Source organism: Siphateles boraxobius, unplaced genomic scaffold (assembly GCF_051911475.1).
Source record: "Siphateles boraxobius isolate OS27281-9 unplaced genomic scaffold, OSU_SipBor_1 3, whole genome shotgun sequence".
NCBI lineage: Eukaryota > Metazoa > Chordata > Actinopteri > Cypriniformes > Leuciscidae > Siphateles > Siphateles boraxobius.
Window position 1 is genome coordinate 9191239 of NW_027508919.1, and position 26394 is coordinate 9217632.

Genomic DNA, 26394 nt, shown 5'->3' on the forward strand with positions numbered 1-26394 from the left:
CAGATGCGCCGCACGTTACTCATGTCCGTCTATGGCTGTGTCTCACTGCCCTGTGTGCTTCCTACATAGAAAGCAGTTTTGGAACCTGAGGGCGCAATCGAGTCAAATGCTTTCACAAATGTTGTCTAGGTAGGCTGCTTACTATAATTTGACACATAGCCATGTACAACGTCTCTGCTGCTTAGATGAATCCTGTGCAACGCAAACTGAAATCACGGTTGCCATGGACCATGGCATCCTATATGATGCTACATTTGAGGCGTGCAAATCAATATGGTTCCATTATTTTTTAGAAACGCCTTTGTAATCGAAGGTTACAGTGCCAATGTTATTTTCATAAAAACACAATCAACATGTACAGGAATATTGATGTCTGCTGGCCAATGACTGTGTTTTTTAAGAGAAATGTTAAATTATAGCTTACATGAAAGTATTTTTAATCCATATTAAAATAGATATTATATATTTTAAAATGTCATTAATTCTGTGAAGGAAAATCCAAAACAAACGATTATTTGAAACAGAAATCTTTTTAAACATTATGCCTTTAATGTCATTTTGATCAATTCACTGCATCCTTTCTGAACAAAAAAGTATGAATTCCTTTCATAAAAAGAAACATCTTACCCCAGACTGGTGCACAACAGTGCATAAAAAAGGACAACTATTCAGTGATAATAAATTAACTGCAATTTATTGATCAATTTTCTTCTGTAGCCCCAAACAGCTCAAAGATCAAATCAAATAGCACAGTCAAATCAACATATTTAAAATATATATAGTCTTATAGCTTTTTCCAAAAACAAATGTCAACTTTCTAACCTTGAAGGTTGTTCATCCAAAATGCATTATATATAGAAATGTGTCTGACTGTTCCCTAAGGGAAGCTGAGAAAGTTTCAAAGCTCTGATCACATTACAATGTTTAAAAACCGTATACAGGTTAGACTTCAGCACAAGAGAGCACATAACTACCGCAAAATGTATTGTTTGCACGTGTAATGAGTGTATTTCAATGGGTTGAATGCTTCTTTTTCAGATATTAAAACCAGTGTTGTATTTTCACAATCAATAATTATTTAGAATGGAAAAAAATATGGCCCATAGTGTTCACAAACTAGGTGACAAATCATCAATGCACACCCAGAATGTATTTTAGTGACTTTAGAAACATGGATCGGTCTTTGCGATCTTCTAAAAAAGGCTTTCTTCATTCATTCCCACGGAATTACAGCTTAAACAATGTCCCAAAAGCAGCATAAGGACATTAGCATAGGAAGGATGTGAAGATCAGAGCAGTCTTCATCAGAGATGCCTGAGGTGGGCGATAGATCCCAATTTGATTCTATAGTTCTGTCATTACTGATAAATATGGATATAATATATCAATATAGTTTAGAATACACATTTTTAAATCTGTTATTAGTACAATTTAAATCTTTTTTAAATAGTGGAAATTACAAAATAGTCTAAAGTTTTTTAAACTGTTTAAACAATTTAAACTGATTTTCCCCCCCACTAGATTACAATTACGGTTTATCCTTTTTGTAACTTACTCACAAACATTCAACAAATTAGCTCTTTTCATTCAATGACAATGCCATTGCTTGAACATGCCATCATCTCTGGGAATCCAGAAAGCAATAGAGTAACAGAATAGCAGAATAGACAATTTACCCTTTATGTGAACTATTTCTAGAGAAATCCTTTTCACCAATAGTTTGGTGTTAATGCGAGAACTCTAGTGAAATATGAGTGTTTATGCTGCTTTGCTTGCAAAGTGTAAAATGAAATAAGACAGTGGTCCTTTTATAATTCATGGACATGATTTTAAGGTTCTGGTGGTACGAACTACCATCTAGACCCGTAATCCAATGACTGTTTATTGGCCATGTCTCCATCCAGTTGGAGTTCTCTTTGTATTGGCTAAGGTGTTGCTATTTTAACAAGCTACTGAAACCATGTACAGGTTAGTGCTTTGGTGATGTGGGATAGGTGTAACATAAGACCTCAGCTGCTTTTTTGGAGAGAACGGGATGGGAGGTTGCTTAAGATTAGATTAGTTCTCCTTCCACTTCATCCTGATCCCCATATCATGACATTATAAAATCTCCAGATCCACATGCCGCACCTCAGGATTACGTTGCTGTCGAAGATACAGAACAGGTCAGTCGAGGAAAAATAAAGACAAAACAAGTAATAACTTGTTCTAAAATACATTCGATCCATCACATACACTACTGTCCAAAAGTTTAGGGTCAGTAATACTTTTTTTTTTTATTAAGAAATGAATACTTTTGTTCAGCAAGGATCCATTAAATTAATCAAAAGTGACAGTGAAGACATTTACATTGATACAAAAATGCTCCAGGTCAAATAAATGTTGTTCTTTTTAAATTTTCTATTCATCCTTTCAGTGTTGATAGCAATAAAGATATTAGAATGATTTCTAAAGGATCATGTGACACTAGACTGGAGTAATGATGCTGAAAATTCTAATTAAAGGGACATTGTGTAGGAATTTCTCCCATCTAGCGATGAAATTGTATTATGCATTCAAACGAATTGTGCTCTCCAGCGCCTTGCTTTTTCAAATGCGTGTTGCATCTACAGTAGCTGTTATGTAACAAAAAACTATGTCAGGATGTCTTCTAACAGCACTTCGTCGAGTGTTCCTTTAGGTGAACAGGTTTGTTATTTCAAACAAACTGCAACTTGACACAACGAACACACGAATGTTACAGTATGAATAATAACAGTGAAATGCAGCCTTTTAAACTTGCCGGGGCCGTGACAAGCACCTCACTGCTCTGCTCCTCCGTTTCTGCTGCTTTCAGTGACGTGTCGCTGGCTCTGAACGAAAAAGCGTTGTGGAAATGCGTTGGCCTAGTACTTTTTGACCCTCTCTGCTATTATAGTTTTTCAAGATGGCGGAACGACATGGACCTACCCGTCACATGTATATAAAGATAATAAATTCTTCGTTTACGAGGATAAGTCAGATAATTGGCAGAGGTATTTGTACACCATTGAGGACATATTTATGAATAAAAATATTGATTTTAGATAATAAAATACCTAAAAAACTACACATCGTCCCTTTAAAGAATAATTAAAACAGTAATTTTAAATTGTAATAATATTTCCCAATATAACTGTTTTTACTGTATTATTGAACAAATAAATACAGCATAAGAAACGTCTTTCAAAAACATAAAAAAAATTCTGATCAACCTCTAACTTTTGAATGGTAGTGTATGGTTTAGAAATACATCTTTTTGTTAATTCTAACAATATCAGAAAAAATTATAAATGCATTCAAAAGCAAAAAGAAATATTCCACATACATCCATTGTCTGCCAAGATATCATCAATGTAAAAAGTAAATTACAGTGACGCTTTCTGTGAAACATCAAATCAGATTTTTCTATTCCAAAATAAAAAACTGGAGAGTGAAACTTTGATTTATTTGAACAGCCGTGGCTAACAGCTGAAGGGGTTTGCTTTATGTGTTGCTGGAACTATGGTGCATCATGAGTGTGGTGAGAGTGCTGACTTTATTCTAACAGCCAACCATACATCATGCATGTCTGATGAGAGTCATGGTGGTCACTATTACTGAAAGAGAGTCAGGATGGAGATACAGATATTTTGAACAATAGTCTCATCAGATACCTTAAGTTCTTTCTCCAGACGGTCCACCTCTGCTCCTAATGTGTCAATAATGTTCTCCCCGTGCTTCAGCATAAAGTTCTCCAGCTCCTCTGGTGTCTTCACCTGCTGAATTTCCTGCAGGCCAAACAAACACATGATTGTACAATTAATGTGCAGAGGTCACAAAAATAGATTCTTAAGCAATAAACTACCATTAATTGTTAAAACTGCTGTAACTGTAACTTCTACGCAACCATAGATAGACCTCAAACAAACACTAGTCATGTCAGATGATCTGCATCAGATCAGAAGCCTTGTCTCTCAGCACGTACGTTCAGGATCTGTTCAATGTCTTGCCTCTCCAGGTATGAGCGTGTCACCACCCGCCCATCAAAGTCCACCTCTGCCTTGAAGCGCACTTTGCTCAGCCCCATATCTGTGGCTTTGACATCATGAATTGCCCTGGAGACAAAATGACCTGCATTGAGGACATCAAATCTAATTTCAAGCAAGAAGAACGTACACTGATGTAAATCTGCCCAAGCAAGCTTATATTTTAGAATGTCATGCTTGCCTGAATCTGAAAAGCATTTGAAGCAGGTTGCTTCTGCGTTAAAGTCCTTTTTTAATGGAATAATGGAGTGTTCATTATAAATGATTTATTTGTGCACATCATTTTTTTTAATTAATGTTGTAATCTTAAATCAAAATAACTTCCTCTCCCACATGCAGTGAGATCTCTTTTCTTCTGACGACATGTTTCCTGACACAAAAGCAGGACAACCTGTCACTCACATGAGATGACTTCAAGCAAACCACAACCGTCCAATCAGTTCCCGATGGACAAAATCATGACCCGGATTACTTTTTTCTTGTTTGAATAGACATCACAATAGTGAACAAACGACTATTGCAGCTTCCATTTCATGCCGAAATGAAAGTACTGTTATGATCGCTAAGATGGCAGCTTGTTTGCTGATTAAGCTCTTCTCCTGCAGACTGCAGGTACACATAGAGGACACATGCAGTGGACAGAGGACTGACCTGACAACAGGGTCGTTTTCCAATAACTCTGTGAGCTTCTGCACATGCTCAGCCTTGATGGAGCGACCCAGCAGAGCCTCTGTGTTAGTGTAAATGAGGAACGCAGACACGGTTCCTAACAGGGTGCCCACACCCAGTGAACCAAGACTGTCATAGTAAGGGCTACCTATGTAGAGGGAGAAAGAGAGAGTGGATCAATGCAGAAGAAATGCAGGTAATGAAACAGTGGCAAATATGGAGATGAGCTGCATTACAAGTCATGTACTATCCATCAGAAAATAGGATGTGAGACTAGTATTAGTAAAACCCAAAGGCGCTGTTGACATACTGTCAAAGTAATACAGCATCTACTATGAATAAGATATATTACCCACAGACCACTGCATTATGGAAAAGTTGGAATTTTTCCCCCCATTTTTAAACTGTGTATTAGCTGCAATGGCAACAGCAGATAATAATGATTACTATAATGAATCTTGAGGTTATCCATTTGGCTAGATGCTAACATTGACACATTAAATGTCATCCTGTCGTAAACATTTTTCTCAAAATTATGTATCATCAACAGCAAAGTAAATTCTTTAGTATGCAGAAGTACACTACCATTCAAAAGTTTGGGGAAAAAAATAACATGGCTTCCACAAAAAAAAAAAAATCAGTACAACGGTTTAATTTTCAAATGTTTTTTGAGCATCCTGGCTGTAAAAAATTCAGCTTTACATTACATTTATAGTATCTCTCAATTTAACAGCATTTACTGTATTTTTGATCAAATAAATATTGATTCGGCATTCATAAGACTCTTATTATAAAATTTATTTTAAAAAAAAGTAAAAGATCTCAAACCTTTGAACTATAGTAAATGTGAAATGGGACGCAATAGTCTTTAACAGCACAATAGAGACCTCTAGTGGTAGAAACGAAAGTGCCATTTTTCTTTTTAAGCTCTGCTATGTAAAATAACACTTCTGTTAGTTTCATGGTTGGTTAAACTTCAATAACATACTGTAGTAAAGCACCAGATAATAAAATGAGCTGAAACTGCCATCAGGGCTGTTCTCAAGCATGAAAGGAGGTTTACTGAATAGAGTAATTTCCAGATCTTTACACAAATTTCCCACAAAGCCATGAAAACCACAGGGCAAGAGGAACTAGCTTCTGGGCATCCGTAGATGTTGACTTTGTGAGAGCACAGTAGTGCGTTTAGAGAGGTGGATTTTACAATGCTTAAAAAAGAACATCAACTGCTCTTACAAGGTTATAAAGCTCAATCCAATACGCTTATTAAACTTGACCCTGTGGTTGAGACCATAGAAAAAGGAAAGAATGACAGTTAGCATGAAACAGGGGGGTTTGGTACGATGACGCTTACTTTCCTGAATTCAAAAGTCACGTATTACTCTTGGTTTATTTTTACCTGTAAGAGACGTGAGTCCCATACATCCAGCTGCCAGCGTCACTCCGAGCACAGCGGCAGCGTCTTCCAACAGGACCACGTTAGTGCTGGGGTCTCGACTTTGCATCACTGTTGTCCACAAACAAACAAAAACTATCAAACTGATCAGCTCCAAACTGTGTCAAAGCTATAATAGTCAATTAATATTCAGGCTAACGGAAGAGTTAACTAAAGGTACATACCGTACTCATAAAAGGACAAGCTTTGTTTACGTGCGCTCTTCTTGATCTCATTAATGGCCACTAATAGTGTAGCTTTATGGAAAATCAGCAGATAGATGATATTAGTGACAGTCAAACCTTTGTGAATGCTAATGAAAATATGCAAGAAACCACCACATCTCACCTCCTTCAGACACCAGAGATCCTGCTAAAATACAGTATGCCTACAAAAAAATAAAGAATTCTTTGACAAACAGCTATATACCCTACTGTTCAAGAGTTTGAGGTCAATACGTTTTTTTAATTCCATTTCAATTCAGCAAGGACACATTAAATTGATCAAAAGTAACAGTAAATACATCCATAATGTTACAAAAGATTTCTATTTTAAATAAATGCTGTTCTTTTTGACTTGCTATTCGTCAAAAAAAACTAAAATTAATGTTTCAGGGTTTCCACAAAAATAATAGAGATAGTATATTAAAAATAGATACAAAGATATTTCCAAATAATAAAAACACTAAAAATATATTGCTGATTTTACTGTTTTCGATCAAATAAATGCACACCTACAAGTTCTAACTGAACGCTACTAACCCAGAGCAGTGATTCTATTGGCTGAGGGTGCAGGAGTCCCATAATGCCGTGATACCAGGACAAGCCAGCACCCATCATGAAGATGCCCACTCCGCTGATGAGAGAGGCGATGTAACGCATGTTTGAGAAGCCGTACCTTTATTAAGAAAGGACAGTAGGCTTAGACATGAACAGTGGATATGGAGGTCAACATGGAAGGATCAGAATGCATAAGCTGTACATACGGATGGATGGCATCTGGGTTCCGGACAGATTGACTGATGCCTATTGCAAGAAGAGCCTGTGAGAGATTTAAGAGTTTAAGAAGGAACATTAATTAAAAGAAGGAACATTAATTAAAAGAAGGAACATGTATATATGTCTCTAATTTATTTTTAAATTATACATAATCCTTTGTAGCAATATCATGGAGGTCAAAGGTGATAAGACGAACATGAATTCCACCTCACCTGATTGCAGGTATCAGCCAGCGAGTGGATGGCTTCTGAAAACATACTGGCAGATCCTGTATAAACCCATGCCAACAGCTTGAAGAAAAAATTCAGGCCATTTCTGCAGATTACAAAAGTGAAATTAGACATTTAGATCTCCACTTGATGCATGTATTCAAACGTTTATTTATGCATTAAACTGATCAAAAGTGACAGACTTTTACATTGTTACAAAAATGTTATAATTCAAATAAACACGGATCTTTCAAAATTTCTATTCATCAAAGAATTGTGATGTTTTTTAATCAGTTTCCACAAAAATATTAAGCAGCACAACTGTAGTCAACATTGATAATAATAATAATATTCATGTGTATTATTGAATATTAATATTCAAGCATCATGTGACACTGAATTCTGGAGTAATGATGTTGAAAATTCTGTTATATCATCACAGGAATATTTTTTTTTAAATTTTTCTGTATTTTTGATCAAATAAACTATTACCACTGTCACATCACCTTTCCTTTTAGTGACACTTTTTAATAATTTTGGGAAATTGAGGATACTAATTGCTGCATAAATCATAAAACCATTAAACAACATTTTGAACGGTAGTGTACACATAAATTAATTGCATTACAAAGTTCACAGAAAACACTAAAATGGCTTAATGTAACTGATTCCACGAGCAACACATAATTTGACTTCTTGTATAATTAACTAGACACAGATCTGGTTGTTTGAAAGACAACACAGAGTGTGTTAAAGCTCACGTGAGAGCACATGCCCTATAACTCAATATTCTTAATCTAATAGATATTGAGCATTGGATTGGCTTCTCCTTTATGCATAGAAATCATTCATTTTCTGGTTTTTTTTTTCTATATTGATGGTGGTGTAACACAAACTTAAGCTTACATGCATATAGCTACCATCACCACTTTTCCCGGCCCTTCTAGAAATGTAGCTCTCTTCCTAGACCGAGGCTATAGGAGACACACACAATATCAAAAACATAGTTAGCTGAAAGCACAATGTACACACATCATATTCACTGCTTTGAGATTAAATAAGAGCAGCATGACCATACAAGGCAAATATGAAAAAGCACCAAGAAAGGGACAGAACCAGGGACTGGTTACACCCAGGAAATGGTAACTAAATACAAAAATGATAGTGACAGGTTTGACCTTGTTCATACCTTTGTGTTTCCCCAGAAGTCTTTGTATTCCTTCAACAGCTGCTGATTTCTAAATGTGTCTTGAATGAGAAAGATAAATACAAATGGTTATTAAGTCAGCAGATGACATGAAAACCGCAGAATGCAAATCATGTAGTGAGAGATGAGAAAATGACATACTTTCTTGGTACTCCTTTTCCACTTCTTTCCTGAGATTCCTCTCTCGAGTGAGTGCCTCTTGACTTCCCCATACATCCAGCGCTCTAAATAAGAAAAGCAAAAATATGCGTATTGATCTCTCTGACGTATGATTTTTAGATACTTTCACCTGATGCCTAATAGAATATAAATTACTGGTAAAAACATTTGGGGTCAGTATGACTTTTTACTGTTTTTACAGAAATCTCTTATACTCATCAAGGCTGCAATTATTTGATCGAAATACAGTAAAAACAGTAATATTGTGAAATCTTATTACAATTTAAAATAAATGTTTTATTATATATTAAAAGTAATTTATTCCTGTCATGCCAAAACTGAATTTTCAGCATCATTACTCCAGTCTTCAGTGTCACATGATCCTTCAGAAATCATTCTAATATGCTAATTTGCAGCTCAAGAAACATTTCTTATTAGCATCAACGTTGAAAAACAGTTTTGTTGCTGAATATTTGAACCGTGAAATTTATTTTTTCAAAAGTTCAAAAGAAGAGCATTTATTTGGTGTAAATAGAATAGCATAGTCTTTGCTGAACAAAAGTATTAATTACTTAAAAAAAAAAATCTTACTGACCCCAAACTTTTGAATGGTAGTGTAAGACAGTTGTACAAACTTTGCCTCCACATCTGATCGCAGGAAGACGGTGAATGCTTCTGTGTCATCATGGGGACTACGTCGGCGGATTTTCCTAAGCTGCTCAAGGTCACTTTAAACACACACACACACACACACACACACACACACACACACACACACACACACACACACACACACACACACACACACACACACGTAAACATGGTGGAAGGGCAGCAAACTGCAAACTACAAAAGTTCCACTTGATAAAGGTACCTGGGTTTGAGGCAGAACTCATTCATAGCTCTAACCGCAGTGATGAAATTATTCTGGGTGTATTTGATGCCATATTCCCTTTTTTTCAGGACAGCCCGTACTGAAAACACAAGAAATATACAATGATAGTTAAAATAAATAGATTAATGCCAATCAGAATATCCATTCTGATTGGATTTTCTGTGAATAAAACAAGACTGAACTACCTTTCACTTGAATGCTCTCCGCTTTCGTCAGACCTTGAGGTTTGGAATCTCAAATGCAAAAAAGATAAACTAATGAATAAAAACAGTTATGATAAATCATAATTACCACACATATATTATATTCCCTTTCCAGAGCTTACTTTAGCACCGAAAAAGGGCAAAGACAATACCAGATAAAAAAGCAGAGGTCCAAAAAAAACCCCACAAAACTCTCACACACACAAACGTGTGTGTGTGTGAAAAAAAAAAAAAGAGCTAATTTTAGACACCATTCAACTGCCTATGAACAAACATTAGATAATGTGGAATCACTGTTCATTACCAGCTAGTTTTGCAGAGGGTTGTGCAGCTTGTGCTTTCTCAGTGGGTTTTGGCTCAACAGGGCCTGCTGGAGATCCGTCTTTACCACTGCTTGATGTGGAACAGTTCTGGACCTGTGTCCATGTTAAGGAAGTGACTCTGGAATCAGGGAAGCTAAACCAGAGTTTGTGCACCCCTCCTCCACTTTGCCAACCTATTGAGAATCACAGTTGTGTAATCACAACAATATCTGACTCTAGTCTAGGATTATTGTATCTAATTGAAACCGATGTTAAATGAGAAGATACACGCAAGTCACAACACCTTACTTACCAAAACATTTCTTAGCTATTTTGAAAGGTCTCTGAGAAAGAGGGGCTCGTTGTTGCAGGTAGACCCGGCAGAGGACTTTCCATGGTCTATGGGCCAGGCAGGGGAACATCCTGTCTGTGGCAAGTCCAGAAGACACACACACTGAATCCTGCTGGACATTTACAATATATTTATGTTAGTAAATTAATGTCCCTGAATACAACAATGAAGCATATCAATGGTAAAAAGGGAGTGTGCACTGGTCTAAAAACATCAGATTAAGCCAATTAAAGTAACATCATGTGTACAACCACATGACATTTGTCAGATCTCTATGCACAAAATGCAACACATTACACTGGATATTAAATTAACTAGTAGAAATGAATGATGTCCACAATCATAGTGACAGCTATCTATCCGTCTATCTATTCTTAAACACTAAATCAGCTAATTAGATAAATGTGACAGAGGGATCCAAGAGAACCGCTCTGAACAGTTACATAAATATCTTTTCAATTCAGTAAAGTTAGGACGATATTTTTAACCCAGTTCCGACAGTATAAGTTAAACACTTACATGCTTTATCAGATCAGCATAAGCTTAGAATTACCCCACAGTGATATCAGTAACTTACCCGGCTATATATCCCGTCCCTGAGTCAAGCAGCAGATGTCTAAACGTGCGACTGCTTTAATTTCTATCAGATTAAGTGAAGACTGCCGCTCAGTAAACAACACACTGCTAACTGAATCTGACTGCAGCCGGTGTCTTTCAGTTAAGTTAGCCTAGCCTGACAGCTACAGCTTAGCAAGATGCTATTGTTGTATTTACAATTACATACATATTACACACAGAAGCGGAAATAAATAACACTCCGTTAGGCATGCTTTACCTTTATGAAGTTCAGTCCATTATTTATTTGTGGTGTTCGACTCAACAGTCCATAACGAAAAGCAACAGCACAACACTGAAAGCAGTGAAGACGGAGAGCTCGCGAGATCCTGAGTGATTGAACGAGAGAGCGTTATTTCCACTGTGTCTGCAGTCTAGCAGAGCGGTCTACTAATGGAGGAGCTCCTCACTTGAGAGCGGTTGTCAAGAAATTCAAAACTATATATCTTTATGGTTTCAAAATTGGTCACGTTCTATTAAATTAGTACAACTGTTTCCAACAGTAACAATAACTGTGTATCAAATCATATTAGAATGATTTCTGAAGGATCATGTTCATGTGAAACTGAATACTGGAGTAATGGCTGATGAAAATTCAGCTTTGCATCACAAAAAATAAATTATATTTTAAAGTATATTAAAATAGAACATTATTTAAAAAAATATTTTACAATACAACAGTCTGTATTTTTTTTGTCTGTATTTTTGATAAAATAAATGCAGATTTGATGAGCATGAGACTTCTTTTAAAAACATTAAAAATAGTAGTTTCCAAACTTTTGACCGGTATTTATATACAGTATATATATATAGTTTGGGATCGGTAGGATTTTTATTTTTAGTGTTTTTAAAAGAAGTCTCTTATGCTCACGTAAAAATTAAGTTGACAATTGACCTGACAATTCCACATAAATGTTTTTTTTTTCAATTACGCAGGAAGTCACATTTATTTACTAAGTAATTTTAAGGTAACAGGTTTTCTCACTTTTAAAGGTAAGTCAACTGATCACTTTTTACAGTGTGTATATATATATATATATATATATATATATATATATATATTACATTTAACAAGCATTTAGGATATATTCGTTAAAAACAGTAGATGTTTAATGTAGCATACAAAAATAACAGATAAAATACTATTAAATTACAAATTACAACAAAGACTTCTATCTTAAACATACATAGTAGTAGGATATACAAAGATAAAAAAAAATCAATTGTTTCAACATATGTTTTGATGATGTGAACAAAGCAACAACAATTGTTGATCTCAATTGTTTTTTCTCAGTCCCATTCAGAAAAGTTTTCAAGCTCTTGAAGCCACTGCTTCTCCACCTTTACAAAGGGAGAAAACAAAACAATTAGGATATGCACAGTATACACATCTTTTGTGATTGAGTTCTGGGCTACATATCAGATTGAATAAGCAGCATGCAGTATTTACAATAATTATCCACCTGTTCATTATTTAGTTTAGCCAGGCTCAGCGCTGAGGGTATGTTTACGATTATTCCAGTAAGCTGACTTTGTGGATGCTGTATAGGGGATAGGGGACTTCTATGAATGTTTGCTGCCTCAAAGACACTGTTCACAAAGGCGTCTGAATTCTCAGAGAACGGCTCTGAGCATTGCCTCTTGTTAGGGATAAAGCTGAAGGACTCATGGTCACAGTGAACCTTCTTAGAAGGCCGTTCTGGTGGATTTTCAAATGCTGAAAATAAAGGATGAATCAACATCTTTCAAAAATCAAAACATCTCGACCAACCCTATTAATGATTTCTGTGGTGCTATTAAACTCATTCATTAAAACTTACCTTCCTCCCAGCTTTCAAGACTACTTTGTTCAGGGCTAACAGCCTCCACCACCTTCTGAGGAGTTTAAAATCACAAACATTCATAAAGAAGGCAAAGTCACGAATGCAGAAATGAAATAGTTTGAAACAAGGTTTGCAAAAGCACCATGTCATTGTTACACATGCGCTTTTGAGCAAAGCGCCCCTCCACAATGCTTTGAAGCGACTGTTGTAGCGATGCATGTAACTCGCAGGAGCTCTTGACCTAAAACAAACCCAGTTCGAAACATTTTAAACAACTTTCACAAGCAATAAAGCACTGTTCTTAAAAATAATAAGTGAAATGACACATAAAATAGGGTGTTTTGGGAACCAGTATAAATTATAGCCATATATTATACCCTCATGCTATCAAAACAGGCTCTTCGAAATTCTCCACTGCTGCTGCTGGCAATTACACTGTTCACTGATCTCAAGACAATGGATTTGGCAGAATCCAACCTCTGCCTGGCCTGAAGTACACACAGAAAATATGTATGGTTCAGTCGTGTTTAAACAATGACTAATGGCTAAAGTGTCAAAATGTTTCCATGTACAACACTGTTCAAAATTTACGGTCAGTACGAAAGTCTCTTATACTCACCAAGGCTGCATGTATTTGAAGGAAAATGCAGTAAAAACTGTACCATTGTGAAAAATGATTACAATTTAAAATAACTGTTTTAATATATTTTAAAATGTAATTTATTCCTGTGATGGCAAAGCTGAATTTTCAGGAGTCATTACAAAAGTCTTCAGTCACATGATCCTTTGGAAAATATTCTAATATACTGTTTTGTTGCACAAGAAACATTTTCTTATTATTATCAATGTTGAACAATTGTGCTGCTTATTATTTTTTGTGAAAACAGTGATACATTTTTTCAAGATTCTCTGATGAACATTTAAGCCTTTATATGAAACAGAAATATTTTGTAACACTATAAATGTCTTTAAAGTCACCTTTGACCAATGTAATGTGTCCTTGCACATGTGAACTATTTCTTTCGAAAAATATATATTTATATTACTGACCTAAACTTTTGAACTGTAGTGTACGTAAACTCCATGCAGACAAATCTTACAATGCGTCTCTGCTGGAATCCTTTCAGCGCTTTTTTCATGGTAGACTGTAGAGTCGCCCTCACTTGATCTCCGTTGTACAAAAGAACAGCATCCAAGTCTCCCTCAAAAACCTCCTCACTGCCTAACACATTTAAAAGCAGAACTTCAGCAGAAAATATTAAAACCTTAAGATGTCTGCGTGATAGAGCAGGCAAATGGAACTCACTTATAAAGTCAGTGATCTGGGAGCGGAAGGGGTCAGTGTACTGAGTGAAAATGAAGACAGTCAGAGTCTGTTCTACAGCACCGCTCCATTCTGGCTCAATGTTCTGCTGTACAGCATTACTACATCTTGTTTCCTCACTGTAGTCAGTTTCAACAGAGAATTCTACATCAGAACACAGACAGCCTATAAAGGGAAAAGCCAGAATTAAATAATATATATACACATGCTGGATAACCGTCTGAACAACTTTAGCCTCAAAGCCAATGGTGATTTGTAGCACAGTGCCCTTTATGCTTTGCAGCAAGGCTGCCATCCATAAAATTACAGCTCAGTGAGCGAATTGGCTCTCAGTTTCCCCAATTTATTCCCGTTTAATCCTGTCATTTACCCTGGATGTTTTGTGCTTCCATGCAGCAGACTTTAGAAAGGCCGAGATCTGCCCAGGAGAGTGAAGTAGCCAAACTCTGGAGGAAACGCATCTGTGTTTTTTGCATTAGAGGCATCCCACATGGACTGTACACTAGCATGTGAGAAGAATGTCAAGGAAAATATCTCTTTTGTTCATTAATATGAATAATGCATCAGTCACAATATTTTTTTTACCAAAAAAGACCAAGCATATTTGTAAGGCAAGTAGCCTAAAATCATATGCATGCTCAAATAATAATAACGATTATTATGTGAACATCATGAAGGATATCCGTATGCATGAGAGCCGAGTGGGCCAGTTGGAATACTGCTCCATACAGGGTGCAAGTGTTGCCATGGTAACCATGCTCATTTCTCCACACAGTCCAGCCTCTATTATGTCAGTAGGGAGCACACAACTCAGTGCGTCTCCCAATACTGGGTGCATTTGTGGACAGGACGGGAAACACCGCACAGAGAATGGACTCCTTCATAATAAAATTACAGAAGCAAAGTGTGAAGAAAAAAATGCAAGTAAAGACAGATATTCAGGATGTTAAAACCGAATGCCCAATCAGGTGTGTTGATTCTGCTTGACACCAAGTTGTTCTGTTTAATACAAATTTGCAGCAACTGACTGTCCGTATGCGGCAGTGTCCATAAGAATGCTGTGATCCATCACTGAAACTTTACTTCCTTTCTCTCCACTATAAAAGAAAAAATAAACATTATTACACACAAATATATTTTTTTAAATAATAATGAGAAGGCTTAATCAGTAGACCAGTAGGACATCAATACAGAGATGAGTAAAAGCAACAAAAAAATAAAAACAAAATATTTGGGGTTCGTAAGATTTGAAAGAAGTGTCTTATTTGGCTTGATCACAATGACAGTTAACAGTAATATTGTGTAAAAGTTAAAAGAACCATTTCTATAATATATTTTAAAATGTAATTTTATCCTGTGATGGTAAAGCTGAATTTTCAGCATCATTACTCCAGTCTTCAGTGTCACATGATCCTTCAGAAATCATTCTAATATACTGATTTGATGCTCAAGAAACATTTATTATCATTATCAATGTTGAAGATGCTTGTGCTGCTCACTATTTTTGTGGAAACCGTGATACTTTTTAAAGTATTTTTAAGAGAATAGAAAGTTAAAAAGAATGGTATTTAGAAACATGAAAAAAGATTAAAATGGCTTTACGGTTTTTATCAATTTAATGAATCCTTGTTTAAAGGGATAGTTCACCCAAAAATGAAAATTATCTCAGTAATTACTCACCCTCATGTCGTTCCTACCCCGTAACACTTGTGTTCATCTTCCGAACACAAATTAAGATTTTTTTATGAAATCTGAGAGCTGGCTCACTCCTCCATAAGCTGCTAGCAAAAAATAAATAAAAATAACGACTTTATTCAACTATTCATTTTCTTCTGTGTGGACCTCTGATGCAAGTTCACGTCGTGTAACAGCGCAGTGCTTCTGGGTTGTACGTCAGAACGTAGGCTCACTATTGGCTAGCATCACATGCATCAAACACATGACCAGCGTCGGCCAATAGTGAGCCTACGTTCTGACGTACAACCCAGAAGCACTGCGCTGTTACACGACGTGAACTTGCATCAGAGGTCCACACAGAAGAAAATGAATAGTTGAATAAAGTCGTTATTTTTGTTTGTTTTTTGCGCACAAAAAAGTATTCTCGTCACCTGATAAACTTAAGGTTGAGCCACTGTAGTCACTTGGACTATTTTAACGATGTCTTTACTAATTTTTCTGGGCTGGCAGATATCAATTAGCTTGCAGCCTATGAAAGAGTGAGCCAGCTCTCAGATTTCATCAAAAAAATCTTAATTCATGTTCCGAAGATGAAAGGAACTCTTACGGGTTTGGAACAACATGAGGGAGAGTAAATACTGACAGAATTTTCCTTTTTGGGTGAACTAACCCTTTAATAAAGGTAAAAAAAATTAAAAAATTAAAATCTTACTGATCCCAAACTTTTGAACGGTAGTGAATATATTTGATCAGATAACCTGAACATTTGCTTGTGTGTTGTTGAATCTGTCCTAATCTCAAAGATGATTTCCACCTAAAACGTAAAAACATAAAATGTTTAATTAAAAATTTGAAATATGCAATATTATTATCACAGATACACATTTATAAAACATAAATTTATCTTAAAGAATTAGTTCACCTCAGAATTAGAATATTCTGAAAATGTACTCACCCCCACGTCAGCCAAGATGTTCACGTCTTTTTTTCTTCAGTCGAAAAGAAATTAAGGAAAACATTCCAGGATTTTTCTCGACATAATGGACTTTAATGGGGTACTACCATAGTCCAAATTGCAGTTTTTATGCAGCTTCAAAGAGCTCTACACGATCCCAGCCGAGGAATAATGCGGGTCTTATCTAGTGAAACGATCTGTCATTCTCTAATAAAAATAAATAAACATTTATATACTTTTTAACCACAAATGCTCATCTTGCACTAGCTCTGCGATGCGCCACGTATTACGTAATTATGTTGAAAGGTCACGCGAAGCGTGTACTGTCGCTTTGTACTTTCAGATATAAAGCAAACGTGCAAAGACTAAGTCAAATGCCATTTACAAAATGAATAAGTAAATAAAAGGTGAAACAACGATGTCGGCCGATTTGAAGTTGGAGGAGAAAATGAGAATTTTTCGAGAATCCTATCTTTTTGAACCGGAACACGCGTGACCTTTCAACATGATTAGGTAATGCGTGGCGCATCGCAGAGCTAGGGCAAGACGAGCATTTGTGGTTAAAAAGTATGTATATATATATATATATATATATATATATATTTTTAGAAAATGACCTATCTTTTTGCTAGATAAGACCCTTATTCCTCGGCTGGGATCGTGTAGAGCCCTTTGAAGCTGCATTGAAACGGCAATTTGGACCTTCAAACAGTTGATAACCGTTGAAGTTCATGAAGAAAATCCTGGAATGTTTTCCTCAAAAACCTTCATTTCTTTTCGTCTGAAGAAAGAAAGACATGAACATCTTGGATGAGGTGGGGGTGAGTAAATTATCAAGAAATTTTAATTCTTAAGTCAACTAATCCTTTAATGGTGAATGTTTTGGTTTATTTCAATGTAATTGTGGGATATGATCGATCTTGTTAGATTAGTTTGAAATAGGCAGGTATCAAATGAACACCACTGGTCTCACCTGCGCATGAACAAGACTGAGTCTATGCAGAAATGTTTGGATATTTGCCTGTTCTTCCTCCACGGACTGACAAGAAGCCTTTCCAACATGGAAAAAGTAAACACAGTATTACTATAGTATGAGAATTAAAGCCAAATTTATTTTAGCAAATACAAATTTCTTGATAGATTATTCAGTAAGGAAGCACTTACATGAAAAGAATAGGTGAAAAACAAAGACCCAAAATTGTCAGTAAACCTCTGAAGCTCTTCTTGATGAACACACTCACAAGGTGGGACCTGTAAAGAAAGTCTTTCCACAGCCTCTAAATAGGGAAAACGGAAGAACCAGCGTGAATCTGAACCTATTCACAAGTACAATTATCAGTGTAAAGGCCCAGTAACGTTACACACTCACCCTGCAAAGCAGACGTAGAAACTTTGCTACACCAAGCTCCAGCAGCAGATACTGTAAAAGACAATGATTGCCACGATGAATGAAACATCAATACAAATCATTAAACTCATTTATCAAGCTTACAAAATGAAATTTGTTTAATAAATCAGAATGACTTTAGTTTTTTTTACCGGTTAAAATTGCCAGAGATTCACAGAGCGCCTTCGTGACAACCATCAGACCTCCTGTCCGTTTACACTCACCACACTCGCGATGAACTAAAGTCAATAAACACCTCGAAACCTGCAGAATTTTTAAATTAAACAAGCCCAACACATAGCCGCAAAACATAAACACGGCAAAACAAAACGTGACACCTACGAGTAAAATACATTTCCAGCAAAACAAACAAACGTTTTTCACATTAAGAATTACCACGTTAAATGTACCTGTCGCAATTTGCAGTACATTTTCAAATCCTATCAAACTTTCATCCGAATGAAAGTCCCTCAGAAAAGCAAGCAAGCAACCGCAGTTGCGTTGTCCATCCGCTCCACTAGATGGCGCTAAAGCCTGCTGAACGAGACTCTAGCTCACTGTCGCGTTCTTTTAGTGCTTCCCACCTTTGTAGCCAGTCACTGTTAATATAGGGAAGTCTGGTCTGGATTTCTGTTGTTACCAGTTTCGAAGTGAAATATATATCTGATTATTCCACCCGTTTAACTTTTAATTGTGCAGGATGAGCGCACAGCAAATTCTTAAAGTGTTCGTCACGAGACGCATTCCCCAGGAGGGCATAAACATACTCCAAAAAGCCGGCCTGTAAGAAACTTTATATTGTTTTGGAGTATGCATGGGATATATGTAAAATTTGCATGTATAAAATATCTGAGATGCTCTCTGTGGAGTGTTAATGAGAGGATGTACTGTAGCTTGTGTCAAAACTACGTGTTCATTGGCAGCATGTGAACCTCAAGGATCTGTGGAGGTCTGTTTTTCCTTGATTCAGATGCCTCTTTTGTTTCCCGTTTTGTGCAGGTGTAATTTGTCAGTGTGGGACTCTGATGAGCCTGTGCCCCGGGCAGAACTTCTGAAGGGGGTGGCAGGTGCTCACGGGATTCTCTGTTTACTCTCAGACAAAATTGATACTGAGGTCTTGGATGCGGCTGGTAAGGCAAACCTCTGTTTAAGCTGTAGAACCACTGCAGGTGAAGATACTGATTAGGTAATATTGATAACACGTATATTAAATATGCTTAGGACCCAACTTGAAAGTGATCAGCACTCTCTCTGTTGGATTTGACCACCTTGCTATAGATGAGATAAAGAAACGGTGAGTTTGTGTTTTTTGTAAAGCCCAGAAAGTGACAAGATGACACAGGGGATTGATTATGATTGATCAGTAAGAATGTTCATACAATTTTAACGCATATACTCTCTTTCCTCTTCCCAGAGGGATAAGAGTAGGCTACACTCCTGATGTTTTGACGGATGCTACTGCTGAGCTTACAGTGGCTCTGCTCTTGGCCACTGCCCGACGTCTTCCAGAGGGTGTAGAAGAAGTGAAAAAGTAAGTTAGACACATTTTCTACAACATCATATGACATATGTATTGTGGGTCATGATTTTGCTCATCAAGAATTGATTGGATTGTTGTGTTTTTTCCCCCCTGTGATTTCATGTGAGTGACAGGTTGTCCCATTCTCATGCCAGTTAACAAGTCTTTAGAGAAGAGATGCAAGAAGGAGGGGGAAGTTATTTAGATTAAAGATTATGAGGGAACATAAATACATTGACAAATAAAAAAAGGGATTTGCACTGATACATCATTTCAAATAACTCCTATGGTGACTTTATTTAAAATCTTGGAATCCAAAACAGGCAGTAATAATTCATTACATATATCTAATTTTTCTATTATTATATTAATTGAATATTCATATTTCCCCCATCTCTCTCAGTGGTGGCTGGAGTACATGGAAGCCTCTGTGGCTGTGTGGTTATGGTCTTTCGGGCAGCACTGTTGGGGTGATTGGATTGGGCCGCATAGGTGCGGGATGAAGGATACATTTTTCCTCCCTTCAGTACCATAAATAAACTACAAATGCATCTGCTCTGTTACATACACCATCTGTTGTTTGATTTCAGTGACAAAATCAAGACATTTATAGTGCAAACAAGCCACTTAACATGGGTAACCTTGTTACCATATGTAGTGTAATCTCTCAGGGTAATTGAAGACATTGCCCAATTAATGTTGTTAAAACGATGAAGGTGAACACTTTAGACCTTTTTTATCGAATAATATCATTATAGAGAGAAATAATTTTTCACAAATGAAAAGCATTCTGTCTATTGGGCTTGATAGATTTTCTGTTTAATCTGTGATTTGTAGGTTTGGCCATTGCAAGGCGACTGAAGCCGTTCGGTGTGAGGAGACTGCTGTACACAGGCAGACAACCCAAACCTCAGGCCCAGGAGGTTGATGGGGAATATGGTAGGAAAAGAAAAGAAATTGCTTCATGCCACTCCATTGTAGCAAATTAGCTCAAAAGGGAAAATCATAACTTGGTATAATTCATTATAAATATTTTGGTCAGTTAATAGAATTAACTTAATGCATCTGAATTAATATTACAACTTGTTTACAACAGATTACAATTAATCTGTTTGACCAGCGAACACTCAGTGTTGATCATCTATCAACTCTCAGGAATGATATTTTTCATGGCCACTGAAAAATAACTCTTTGTTAATAAGGGGTCTACCGCTTACACTAAACCTCTGTTTATTTAGTTAATTTTATGATACTTGCTATGCCTTAGCCATTGAACGTGCGTCCGGATGAAAGTCTTGATGGTTCTGAGAGTTGACGGGGTTGAAGTTGCAATTGCTTGTTGGGCGAGGGGGTTTGCTGGATTAATAATTAACTATAATGAATAATTGTGTGTCTGACTGGTCCAGATGCTACACCAGATGCTACGAATTAAGGTTATTTAGAAGGGATATGCAGATTGTATCATGGCCTCTTGTCTCATCTTCACCTCTCTCTCGCAGTGCCATTAGACACTCTGGTGAGTGAGAGTGATTTTGTGGTGGTGTCCTGTTCTTTGACTCCTGACACTCAGGGCCTTTGTGACAAAACCTTCTTCAGCAAGATGAAGAAAACATCAATCTTTATCAATACCAGCAGGTATACCTCACTAGTGAAAGCAGAGCACCAGTGGAACTTGTTTGATTCTTTATTGCTATAACCTCCCCCTCAAAAAAAAAATCCGAACTAGACTGAAAAAAAAAAACCTTATCTCCCTTCTCTAGAGGGGCAGTTGTGAATCAAGAGCACTTGTTTGAAGCCCTCAACAGTGGTCAGATTGCAGCAGCGGGGCTTGACGTCACAACCCCTGAACCTCTGCCCACCACCCACCCACTTCTGACCCTTAAAAACTGTGGTGAGCTTTAAATCTCAGTAAATCATAGCATTGTTGAAAAAACAACAACAACCCTTATCTAACTTGGTTTTATTCCGTTTTACAGTGGTCCTCCCTCATGTCGGAAGCGCTATCTACTCCACACGTGGAGTCATGAGTGAACTCACTGCAAACAACTTGCTGGCAGGCCTTACAGGCTCTGAAATGCCTAGTGAGCTGAAAATGTAGTCTTGCTTGTGCCTTATACTTACAGAAAAAAGTCAGTACTGTGACATGATCTAACCATTAAATGCACTACATTAATTATGAGATTAGAGGGGATCAAACACATTAGAATTATTTCATTGGATAATCTCTATTATAACTGGAATAACATGCTTTGATATGTTTATCTTGCTCATTTGTTCTGCTGTGAAATTTCATATTTTAAGTCATTCAACACAACTCAAATGGCATTAATACCCTCCAAATTGTTGATTAAAAACATTTAATGAATTATATGGTGTTTATTATGCAACAATAATAGATTTATCGAAATTCCTGTATTTGGCATCTCATGGAGAAGCACATTTCAAGTAGCTGAGTCACTTTTTCTAAACATCAGAAATTGAATACAATGTGAATGACATAGTTAGTTATTACATAATTATACATTTTCAATTAAATTTATAATGCATGTTCAGTTTTTACCCTCGAAACACTTCTGTTACGTGTGTAAGAATTAATCTAAATGAACCACAGGGAGTTTTATTTATTTATATTGAAGCAAATTGTATAAATTTCTGCTTTATGATCCAAGTTCAAGTTTCAACAGCTCTTGTCAAATGGAATAACTGATGTTAGATTTATTGCTTAGACCTTAGTGAACATGACAACATTCTGGTAGACATCTCTTGTTTGCAATTGAGATTGGATGAGAACAAATTTCAGTACTCAATTGCAACCAGTAAAAATAATAATTGAATAAATGACAACATGAAGTTACAGCATCTCATCATTGAACTGTAACTGCCGTTGTAAGTGACTGTACAGCATCGTCCAGGTCCTGCATGCTCATCTGTACAGGGAATGTTTCCGTCCATGGTGACGTTTCATATGCTGTCAAGCTTCTTCAAAACATAGGGTGCTGAAAAACAAAAAGCCAATTATTAACATGAACCTTTTGATCGACATGAAGAGACGTTGCTCGACTTGATTCAGAGTTTAATCAGTTCTTCTAACTGTACGTTACACACTGCTAATTATATACGTAAAAGGTGACCTCTATCATTCATATAGTGACCACATAAAATTGATAGTGTGCGGAATAGATCATCAACCAGAACGTCTCAAACGGTGCCTCGAGAAACTCAGTAAAAAGAAACGAACAATTTCAGTTTTATCACGATCACACATGCACATCTGATCTCACCAAATACATGCAAGAAGCGCCTTGATAACGTTACTCACTGAGTCGCAGAAGCGCAACATAAATCAGAAAGTTCCGAACAGACGTGATGACATCCTCGCGCATTTTCTTCTTCATCTCCTCCGGGTCCATCTTCGGCCCAAGTCCCTCGATTTTAAACATGTTAAAGCTGGTATAAAAGATTATATGTGACTCAAATGATAGCTCCAAGCCACATTCAATCCAAGAGGCATGCGAAAAAGGAAATACGTCACATCGGATCTGCTGCTAGGACCCTCGCTATTAGCCAACGACTTTGTGCCTGATAGTAAATTGGGTATTGTCCCAATCAATACATGATTAAAAATAATCCGTTCCTTTTATAATAACGTTTTATAGTACTTCAAGGTGAATATATTCAAATATTTTTTTACATATATTTCAGAAAAACACTGAAAATTAACCATTTTAATCAGGCAAAAATTAAAAGAACACTCCTTCACGACTCATTGTTTTGATTTTTGGTTCGCGCTTGTGAATCGCCTGTCTCTGTGTAACGAAAGACAGCCTAGTAAACTAAGGACATTATTTTCTTTGTGTTGTTTTTAAATGATTTCATATAGACACTGTCACATATATCCTGGCGTTTATTTAACGTTAGTATCCTGTGTACCCAATGCTTCAAAGGCACGAATATTGTAGCTGCATGTAACAAACATAGGCTAAGTTAACGTTACATAAAAAAAGTCCACCTTACTGTATTAAGTGAATCATGGACCCCAACGGACCACTTTCCAGTAACGTTTGTCATACACACATGAAATGGATTAATGGATTTACTGAAATGTCGCCCATCTGTTTAACGTTACCCAGTAAACGTAAACGAAATGATGGGAATCATTTTAATGGCAACGAAGAGGATGGTCCTAAGGTTTTTCCCTCCAAAGAGAACTTGAAGAAACGTAAGTATGGCTATTAACGTTAGTTGAGGCAAACTCCTTATGCGTCGAGTTTAATACAAAACCAGATTTTGAAGTCTTAAAAATAATTAAAACATTAATGTAACATTTAAAATAAGTGCTTAAAAGAATCTATACAGATAGAATTAGTTGCCTAATTCTATCTGTATAGATTATTCTGTACATATTTCATCTCCTACCATTGCTAATACAATATGCATCAAGTATTTCCAACTATCAACCTAAACATGCATCAATCTGGCATTTCATAGTTCCAGTTGGCTTATTGGGAGGACAGATCCTTTTAGAATTTGATTATTCTGATAAAGGATTTACTTCATAAAATTTGTATTAGGAAACATTGTTAGTCTACATTTAATCGTAATTGTAATGCAATTGACTCCTGCGAGTTGTCTTACCTCTAGGTGGTTTTGTCTCGATTGATGGCCAGAGAGGTGTGTACTACTCCGAGAGCTGGGAGCCCAATGGAAGCACTTTATTCCTGCCTGTAAATGGCACTTTGTTAGCCAACATTGAAAAATATGATCAGATCAGCTTTGAGCAGGGATGCTTCTGCATTGGCAATGCAGCAGGTGGATTTCAACAGAAAGTCCAAGGTAGGTCTCATTACTATGAATATTGAATAACATGATCCTTTGAATTAGTACTTCATGTTCATTTCAAGTCTGCATTTCCTGTGGGGATGTTTTCCAGTAAACGGGTAATTAAAATGACTAATAAGAAAACCAATTTTTGCTCATTTAGGTCAGGCGATCCATTGTTGGCGATATAGTGAACATGAGCGAAAGCTTTTCATTGCACTGTCTTACTTGTTCACAAACTTGGAAGTGAGTTTATTGTTAAAATATATATAAAAATGATATATCCATGCACTTAGCCTAAGCTATGGCAGTTTTGTCTTCTCATCATCAAACTCTGTATTTTCCCTCCCTATCCTGTAGGTGTTCCAGGAAGTTGTCAGCACTCTTGATTGTCTCTGAGGATTCTGGGTACACAGAGTTGGCCAGTATCATCTAAACTAAAAAGCACAGACCAATCCTATGTTATTTAGCACAACCTAGACATTTCTCTTCTTTGTTAAAATGTATTTTTTAACATTATTTTACAGTTATACAACTTCATTGTTTTACTAGTATGGATACTTATTTGTTTTGCATGACAAACAGTTATAAGCGATCCTGCAGCCTCAGTTATTGCTGTGAACCAAAAAATAACATGAAAATACTGTATTTTAGATGCCTGTTATGCGACACTTGTAAAGCTTTTCTGATTTTGTGTACAGTATTTGAACTTTTTTAGTTTAGTTTGTACTGCTATAGTACATTGCTGTTGTATGTGTTTTAGTTTTGATTTTGGTGACTTTTTATATCTCTTTACAATAAAAAGTAAGACTAAAACTATACATCTGCTCAAATCCATCCAATGGCAAAATGTTAAAAAATTTAATTGAAATTCGAAAGGGCAAGGGGCTAATGTTATTTTCCACTTACTTTAAATATTGCTCACTCTTGTTAAAGTTTGGAGTTTGTTCACACTCCCCCTCCTCTATCAGTCTCAGCGGGTAGCTTTCCATAGATCATTCAGTACGTAGATCCTGTGTGAGTCAGAGGCCTGCTGTCAGACTGGAGAAATAGGTTTTAGAAACTGGTTGCCGTTTATTTGTTCTTCGTGAATTTTCTTGAGGTGAATGAGTTAATGCAATATCTTATGTAAGATTATAAGCTATTATTCCTGCTTGAAAAAGAAGTAACAGCAGGCTTCATTACTCATAATGCAATTTTTTAAAAACTATTATACAAATTATATAGTGTACAATCAATGGCTATTACTGTTTAAAATGACTTGCTCAGCTTTAGTGGTAATTTTGAGAGCACAGTAACTCTATTCATGTAAAAAGCAGCTGACTGCTGGTGAATCTTTCAGTTGTTATGACTCACAGAAGGGTTATAAACACAGCTCGCAGCCAAGATTCAATTATTGGCACCAGTCAATCTAATTTCTTACTTTTAGAGCCAAAAACAAAAGTGAAAAAAAGCACCATTAATGACAAAGATCCAAAAACTGCTCTACCTAAATTTATGGCCAGGAGCTGCTACTGGTTCCCATCATGGGATCATTTTATGGATTTAATTTCAATGAATTTGTTTCAATTCATTTTCATAATTAAATGTTATTCATTAAACAGCTTGTAAACACACTTTATCACTAGAAAAAATTAAATAACCCATTAAAACATGAAAGTATTATGCAATTAAGATATTAATTTTTACCGGCATTGAACCTTTTCACGCATTTTGGCAACAGTTGAGCAGTTGAGAATGATTTACTATAATATACATCGCTCTCTGAGTATATGCAGATAAAGTTACATAATACATATGT

At 36.3% G+C, this 26394-nt stretch overlaps 4 protein-coding genes across 4 annotated transcripts; 2 read left to right on the forward strand and 2 right to left on the reverse strand.

The window, feature by feature from the left end:
• Positions 1 to 675: 675 nt before the first annotated feature.
• Positions 676 to 18781, reverse strand: slc30a9 (solute carrier family 30 member 9). The gene is made up of 34 exons (XM_077247195.1): positions 18667 to 18781; positions 18409 to 18520; positions 18239 to 18289; positions 18034 to 18146; positions 17843 to 17920; positions 16673 to 16728; positions 15266 to 15334; positions 14920 to 15115; positions 14608 to 14746; positions 14220 to 14402; positions 14014 to 14135; positions 13291 to 13401; positions 13056 to 13154; positions 12911 to 12965; positions 12554 to 12807; positions 11311 to 11442; positions 10437 to 10587; positions 10126 to 10317; positions 9804 to 9851; positions 9598 to 9697; positions 9359 to 9451; positions 8706 to 8788; positions 8547 to 8605; positions 8264 to 8331; positions 7361 to 7463; positions 7136 to 7191; positions 6912 to 7047; positions 6499 to 6538; positions 6336 to 6407; positions 6115 to 6222; positions 4698 to 4863; positions 3986 to 4115; positions 3675 to 3788; positions 676 to 2145 (listed from the first exon to the last, which is right to left on the reverse strand). Exons 1-34 carry the CDS (start codon positions 18685 to 18687, stop codon positions 2101 to 2103), a joined length of 3555 nt encoding a protein of 1184 aa, XP_077103310.1. The 5' UTR covers positions 18688 to 18781; the 3' UTR covers positions 676 to 2100.
• On the forward strand, positions 18768 to 22140 carry grhpra (glyoxylate reductase/hydroxypyruvate reductase a). The gene is made up of 9 exons (XM_077247805.1): positions 18768 to 19039; positions 19256 to 19386; positions 19478 to 19550; positions 19671 to 19787; positions 20179 to 20267; positions 20613 to 20714; positions 21275 to 21410; positions 21536 to 21666; positions 21752 to 22140. Exons 1-9 carry the CDS (start codon positions 18957 to 18959, stop codon positions 21871 to 21873), a joined length of 984 nt encoding a protein of 327 aa, XP_077103920.1. The 5' UTR covers positions 18768 to 18956; the 3' UTR covers positions 21874 to 22140.
• Positions 22116 to 23323, reverse strand: tomm5 (translocase of outer mitochondrial membrane 5 homolog (yeast)). The gene is made up of 2 exons (XM_077247810.1): positions 23095 to 23323; positions 22116 to 22771 (listed from the first exon to the last, which is right to left on the reverse strand). The coding sequence occupies exons 1-2, from the start codon at positions 23213 to 23215 to the stop codon at positions 22737 to 22739; spliced, it is 156 nt and encodes a 51-aa protein (XP_077103925.1). The 5' UTR covers positions 23216 to 23323; the 3' UTR covers positions 22116 to 22736.
• A 199-nt stretch (positions 23324 to 23522) lies between these two features.
• On the forward strand, positions 23523 to 25412 carry LOC143756931 (uncharacterized). The gene is made up of 4 exons (XM_077247808.1): positions 23523 to 23994; positions 24417 to 24608; positions 24757 to 24839; positions 24954 to 25412. The coding sequence occupies exons 1-4, from the start codon at positions 23805 to 23807 to the stop codon at positions 24990 to 24992; spliced, it is 504 nt and encodes a 167-aa protein (XP_077103923.1). The 5' UTR covers positions 23523 to 23804; the 3' UTR covers positions 24993 to 25412.
• Positions 25413 to 26394: the final 982 nt, after the last annotated feature.